Here is a 6,976-nt window from a genome sequence, read left to right as displayed (position 1 = left end):
GCGGTTACAGAGTGTAACCATGCGGTTGTATGCTTGGTCGAATCTGGGCAGAAAACTGCACAGAAACTAGGGTTTAAGGTTTTGGTCGATCTAGCACTCAATTTGGAACAAAATCACTGATTGTTTTACGTCCAAAATATAGTTATTGACCAGATTAACACTTTTACTTAACAAAAACACGAATCAACATGCAAAAAATTATGATTTTAAGTGGGTTTTTGACAAATACACTAAAAACACAATTTCTAAAACGATTTTGACAAAAACCGAGCGTTTAATCAATCACACAAACTCTGATACCACTTGTAGGATCGTGTAAACAGGATTAAACGATCTTAGATTCAATAACGAGTGCGGAAAATCTCGTTATTGGGTTTTATACTCAAAATCCAATGTAAACCTTTGATCTTAATGACAAAATCGACTTAGATATGTTAAAGATCGACTAATATGAATGCTAGAACACCAGGGTATCGAATTGTACGTGTAGGATAGGTTAGGATTCGTAACCCCAACAATGAACCCTTAATACCCAATATATACTCACAGCACGTGCAACCGTGCGGTTGCATCTTGCAACCGTGCGGTTGCCTGTCTAACCGTACGGTTGCATTCCTGCAACCGTACTGTTGCATACCAGCAGAGAAAGTTAAACAATAAAGCACTTTAACTTGATCATAATGAACTCGAGGACTAATTATGCACCAACAGTTTCAGCCGTTTGAAAAAAATATTATTTAATCAAAAATTTTAAAAACCATGACCACACAAAGAAGATATTTCATACCTCAAATCTACTTTAAGACGTGATATGAACCGCCAAAACTATTTATACACAATCAAATACCAAATATATGTACTGCGTATATAACACATGTTTCAAGGAAAAAATGAATATAAAATATATGATCATCAACACGCAGAAAGAGAATTGAAAGGGTTAAATACCAAAGTCATAATGTTGAATGAAATTAAAATAGATCAAGATTAAGAGGGTCCCTTTCAAGTTGGAGTATAGTATTGTACAATTTTACTACTCCGTATTATTCTAAAAATTAAAATAATAATAAGTTTTGGAAAATAATTCATTTTCACATCATCTTCTTGCACATCCTGTTTAAAATATCCAATTGCCCATCTGTCGACATTCGGGTCCCACGTAATTAATTAAGACCACCCCGTTGTTTCATCACCTTCCCCCATTTTACTTCTTCCATTTCTCTTCATCTCGATCTTTTTCTCAAATACACACACACACTAATAACTGATATTAAGCGTATGTAAATATGTAATAATCATATAATAAAGACGAATATATATATCAAGAAATTTAAGTACTCCTTCATGGAACATGGATATAGTTCGCTAACAATAGATCACGAAGATCATGACTACTCGCCAGAAGATAGTGAAGATTCGCCGTCTTCTGCTGCCAGGTTTAACGACACAAAGACTACTTCAAGTTCGTCCCCTAAAAGAAGGTTAGTCGAGTTAACTAGCCCTCACAAAACCTTTTTTTTTTTTTTTTTTGAAAGGTAAAATTTTATTAATCGAAAATGCCTAGCAAGGTGCTAAGAAAGGGATTACAACCATAGATTCAAATTTGAAACTAGATAACTCCTGTTCTTAAGCCAATTAAAAAAATACAATCTAACGTAACTCACAAAACCATATAATATAAATATATGGTAACATATCATGTGAATTATGGTAAATAGCGCGCGTTGTAACACAAATTGTTGAAATTTGTTAATTAGTAGGCGTTCACTGCAAAAACGAGTGGTCTCAGTGCCAATCAATGAAATTGAAGGATCTCGACTTAAGAGTGAGACGAATGCTCCGCCTTCTGATTCATGGGCATGGAGAAAATATGGACAAAAACCCATAAAAGGATCGCCTTACCCTCGGTAAGTTTGTTAATTTTTGTTCTATAGAATTAAAGTATTACTCCTATATTATTCGGATTATAATTAACTTGTGTTTGTCCAATATCGGTTATCAAATTGATTAATGTCATCCCAAATTACATCACTAATCTTGAATCATCAATGATCATACAAATGAAATATAGTTGAAAGCCATGTTATACATAAACAACATCAAATTAAATCATATTTCGTAGTAAATTGTTGAACAATACTAATCCAAATTATACTGAATTTTTCTTTCTTACCTTTTCATATTACATTGTGTCTTTTAAACGCTAAGAGGCGATATTTTTCATAAAAAATTCAATTGCCAAATTACAACGTCACCAACTATTTTTTATTGTCTATTTGAATTTGAATTTGAACTAATTAATTATCCAACAATTGAATATTGATAAATCATGTTACATTTTTTTAAATAAATAATACATACACAATTGAATATAAAAATCGATAGTGATGTCAAGAAGATGCTAATGGCAAGACAAACGAGGATAAAGAAATTAATAAATTAGGCATCACTCATTTCATTAGTTAAATATTAAATAATTAATTTATATGAAATTGTTTTTGGCAGGGGATATTATAAATGTAGTAGTTCAAAAGGATGTCCAGCAAGAAAACAAGTAGAAAGAAATCGAGCGGACCCCGCTATGGTCATGGTGACGTATTCATGCGATCACAACCACCCTTGGCCGGCTTCTAGAAAACACAACCACCACATCACGACCACGTCACCACCACCAACTGACGCAACAACCACCGACATTCAAGATGAAGAGTTAACGATGAGTCTTGAAATAGGACCAACAAGTGTTCCTTTTGCATCAACTTCGGATCAATTTTGGTGGTTTTCTGATCTGGAATACACGTCATCAACTATGTTAGAGAGTCCGTTAATGGTTCGGGAGATTATTGAAGATGCTGACCTGACAATGATATTCTCGATTAGAGAAGAAGACGAATCACTATTTGCTGATCTTGGTGAGTTGCCGGAATGCATGACGGTTTTTAAACGAAGGGAAATAATAAACGAGAAGGAACATCGCCGGCGACCGTGTAATTTGTCCACATTGTGTGGGACAAAAGGGTGATTATAGGAGAACATATAGTTACAATTTGTCATTTTGCAAAGCTAATAATATTTAAAAGGATAGTTACTGATTGTTTACTTTTAAAAAACGAAATATAAGTGGTGTCTTATATAATTTAAAAACTATTTGTAAAACTTTTTTGAAATTAATGGAGTTACGGAATCTCACTGGGTAGTAAGTAGAATCGCCTCTAAAGGGTGGTGATCTTCAGACTATTCTTAGACGACTTGTAACGGGAGCACGGCCACGCCGTGAGTGGTGATGTGGCAACCGGCCACGCAGGGAGGAAGGAGGTAGCGGGGCGTGGCTGGGGGCGGCGGTGGTGGCGTTGCGGTGGTGGCGTGGGTAGGTTACGGGAGTGTTAACGGGAGTGGGTGAAATTGATTGGGACACTTGGCAATTTTTTTAATTAATTTTCAATGTATCCGTTGCAATTTGGGCAAATTAAAAAAAAAAAAAAATTTAATCCAATATTATTTATCCTATATGTACACACCCATTTTACTCATTCTATATATATTTCTTTCCTCCTTACTTTTCCTTTCTTATTTACAAATACTATAAAATTTCATAATGGATAAAACATTCAAAATGCTCGAATTTATTATTGATGACGATTCGGATGATGAAAAAATATATAATTTTATTAGTAGTTTGGCGGACGAAGATGTCGAGGGAGAAGCTTCAAGTTCACGAGTCCCTCGCCCCCATACCTATATTCCAAGGGATCGTGAAGATGCGGCAGTGAGGTTATACAACGATTATTTTTCTGAAACTCCAAACTATACGGAAAAGAACATTAGGCGACGTTATCGAATGAGTCGTGAATTATTTCTCCGTATCATCGAAGGTATATCTAACTTTAATAGTAGCGATATTCCCGATTATTTTATGTTTTTTAGGGAACGTCCCGATGCTACTGGTCGTCAAAGTTTGACGATACTACAAAAATGCACGGCGGCCATACGTCAAATGGCGTATGGAACTACACCTGATTTACATGACGAATACATAAAAATTGGTGAGAAAACAGCTGCTTTATGTTTAGATAATTTTTGTAAATGCGTGTTTCATTTGTTTGCTAGACAGTACTTGAGAAAACCAACAGCCGAAGATATTGCTCGGCTGTATAATTTTCATGCCCAAAAACATGGTTTACCGGGTATGCTTGGTAGTATTGATTGTATGCATTGGGAGTGGAAGAATTGTCCAATTGCGTGGCAAGGTCAATATACTAGAGGAGATAAAAAAAAGGCCCGTCCATTATGCTTGAAGCAGTCGCCTCGCAAGATTTGTGGATATGGCATGCATTCTTTGGTATGGCGGGTGCGAACAACGACATTAACGTTTTAAATTATTCACCATTGTTCAACACCATTAAAAATGGAACTGCTCCACCTTCACCATTCGATGTTAACGGCCATCACTACGAAAGAGCTTATTACCTAGGTGATGGTATATACCCCGATTGGGCAATGTTGGTCAAAGCTCCCCATTCTCCAACTGACGAACCGCGGAAAAAATTTAAAAGGTTTCAAGAAAGTGCGAGAAAAGATATTGAGCGTGCATTTGGAGTATTACAGGGTAGATTTCAAATGTTAAAAACTCCGGCGAGATCTTTGGACTTCAACAAAATAAGAAGACATATGTATGCGTGTATCGTATTACATAACATGATTCAAGAAAATAACGGGTTTGTTATTGGGAAGAAAGAAGAAAGAATGATACAACGGAACCCACCACGTCGGTTACTCAGGGATTTGAGGGATCGAGATGCAATGGTTAAGGAAATAAGAGATAGGCAAGTTCACAAACAGTTAGAGGCAGATTTAACCGAGCACGTTTGGAACTTATCACCTTACTTTCGTACAGCTAATATTATTGAGTAATTTGTTATGTATTTCTAGTTTCGTTTAAGATTTTTAAATTATGTAATTTTTAATTTCAGTATTTTTAATTAATGTTATTCGTGTTTACTTATTGAGTAATGTAATTTTATTTTTAAACATCACTTTTATTGAACACACCAACGGTTACATTTTTAAACAAGAACTAAATTAAACTGAAATACAACATAAGATCTTAAAACACAACACAAATTTTGATGAATTCAGTAGAGTTCATCAAAAAAACGACCATCTGTGTCGTACTCTGGAGCCACCGGTTCTTCTTTTTCTTCTTCGTTTGCTTCATCGATGTAACGCCAACCCAACGTTTCTTCATCTTCATTAACCACATACAGAGTAATGCGGTTACCACGATCTTCAATGGTATCTTTTATCCCGTACCATTGATCGTAGGTACGAAGATAGCTTGCCTCCATCTCATCATCATAATCGTCTTCAAAAAACATCACACCCGTGTATTCACACGGTACATTTGCCTTCAGAAAGGCTAGCAGATCGTCTAAACCAACATCACGGATATCGATTCCTTCGAATGAAATTTTTTTGCCAAACTTGTAGACCTTGTAATGATTACGGAAATCACCCCCGTAATGAACATCGTATGCAACAATCATTGGGGGAATTGTTTTCATTTTGACTGATTGAAAGTGGTTTGATTTTGAGTTGAGTAGTGAAGTGTGTGAAATGAGTTGGGTATGTGGGTGTATTTATAGGTGAAAAGTATCATTTAAAAAAAAAAAAAAAAAAAACGGTCGGATTTTTATAGCCGTTTATTTTGAATTTTAAATTTTAAATTTAAAAATATTAATACTAAATTCAAAAAAGAAATAAATAAAACAGAAAAAATTAAAAATAAAATGCCACATCAGCTTTCCACTAACCCACACCACAAACCCACACAACCACTACTTCACTCAAACCACTCACACGTCCTAGTCATCAAAAAGCAACCCACGCCCCCAACACACGCCCCCTACCGTTACGAATGGTCTTACCCATGACGTGTGTCTTAAAAATTACATTTTACCATATCACGTTACATCAATATTTCATTCTTATCATTAATTCATCACATTTTACTAGTCTTCGTGACATACCATCTTCACCGTCACATGGAGCCGCTAAATTAATTAATTAAACTCGTTTACAAATAATATTGCATTATGCACAAGTTTATTAAACACATGCACTATGCGATCAGATATGTTTCAAATTTGCTTGAGTTAGCACGCTTCAAAATCGGAGCTCACTTTGACTATTGCTAGTATCCGCGTCAAAGATTGGAGCTCCAATTTTAAAGTAAATTTATTAATACTCCGTATATGATTAAATTATTGTAGTACTCCGTATAAGTATCATCACCCCATTGTAATACTCGGATGAGAAGATACTTAAAGAGAATTTTAAGATAAGAGTTTTCTTTCTACTTTTAATATCTTAGTGTGATGATATTTCTTCATTTTAGTTATATAATTTTCTTTTACAGAAAACAAAAGTTATACTAAAAAAAACGAAGGGATAAGTCCATTCAAGGATGAAATGTTGAGTGCGAATCGAGTTAAACGAAAATTGAAAGTTGCTGATAACAGTCGCGTTGTGACCGCAACAGACTCATTGCGGCCGCGACAGGGTCATTGCGACCGCGATGGGTGAGCAGCGAATGAATGTTCGGGAATAGCATGCATTGCGACCGCGACGTCGTCCTGACTTGCTGAATAAGTCGGTCTAGAAATTTTCCTTGTTTCGTTGTTGCACTATGAATACCCTCATATGTAACATGCAATGTACACAACGAAATTTATCAATACGAATACTCTTTTGATTGGCCGAAGATTAAAGTAATCATCTTTGATTACATATAAACTCGTTAAATTCTTTGTCTTTCTTCGTGTTCTTCACTTTAATCCGTTTGTTGTAAGTGGGTTTGATAACTTAGAGTTATCAAGACTTGTTACCGCTCGCGTGCTTTATTCTTAACAGAAAAGACCCTAACGAAACCGATACAAAGAGCTAAGCAAATCCACCATAACGAGAAAACAAACTAAAG

At 35.4% G+C, this 6,976-nt stretch overlaps 1 protein-coding gene and 1 pseudogene across 2 annotated transcripts; both read left to right on the top strand.

Annotated features, from left to right (window-relative positions):
* Positions 1-1,216: 1,216 nt before the first annotated feature.
* Positions 1,217-3,188, top strand: LOC139862366 (probable WRKY transcription factor 65). 2 transcript variants are annotated; one of them, XM_071850962.1, is made up of 3 exons: positions 1,217-1,481; positions 1,761-1,907; positions 2,506-3,188. In XM_071850962.1, exons 1-3 carry the CDS (start codon positions 1,345-1,347, stop codon positions 3,020-3,022), a joined length of 801 nt encoding a protein of 266 aa, XP_071707063.1. In that variant the 5' UTR covers positions 1,217-1,344; the 3' UTR covers positions 3,023-3,188. The 2 variants fall into 2 exon arrangements, with proteins under 2 accessions (XP_071707063.1, XP_071707061.1); XM_071850960.1 differs by having other exon boundaries at positions 1,758-1,907.
* Positions 3,189-3,595: 407 nt separating this feature from the next.
* On the top strand, positions 3,596-4,911 carry LOC139864402 (protein ALP1-like; annotated as a pseudogene).
* Positions 4,912-6,976: the final 2,065 nt, after the last annotated feature.

Source organism: Rutidosis leptorrhynchoides, chromosome 8, assembly GCF_046630445.1.
Source record: "Rutidosis leptorrhynchoides isolate AG116_Rl617_1_P2 chromosome 8, CSIRO_AGI_Rlap_v1, whole genome shotgun sequence".
In the NCBI taxonomy this organism is placed as follows: domain Eukaryota; kingdom Viridiplantae; phylum Streptophyta; class Magnoliopsida; order Asterales; family Asteraceae; genus Rutidosis; species Rutidosis leptorrhynchoides.
Note: the sequence above shows the minus strand (reverse complement) of the source record. Positions and strands in the feature narration are given on the sequence as shown.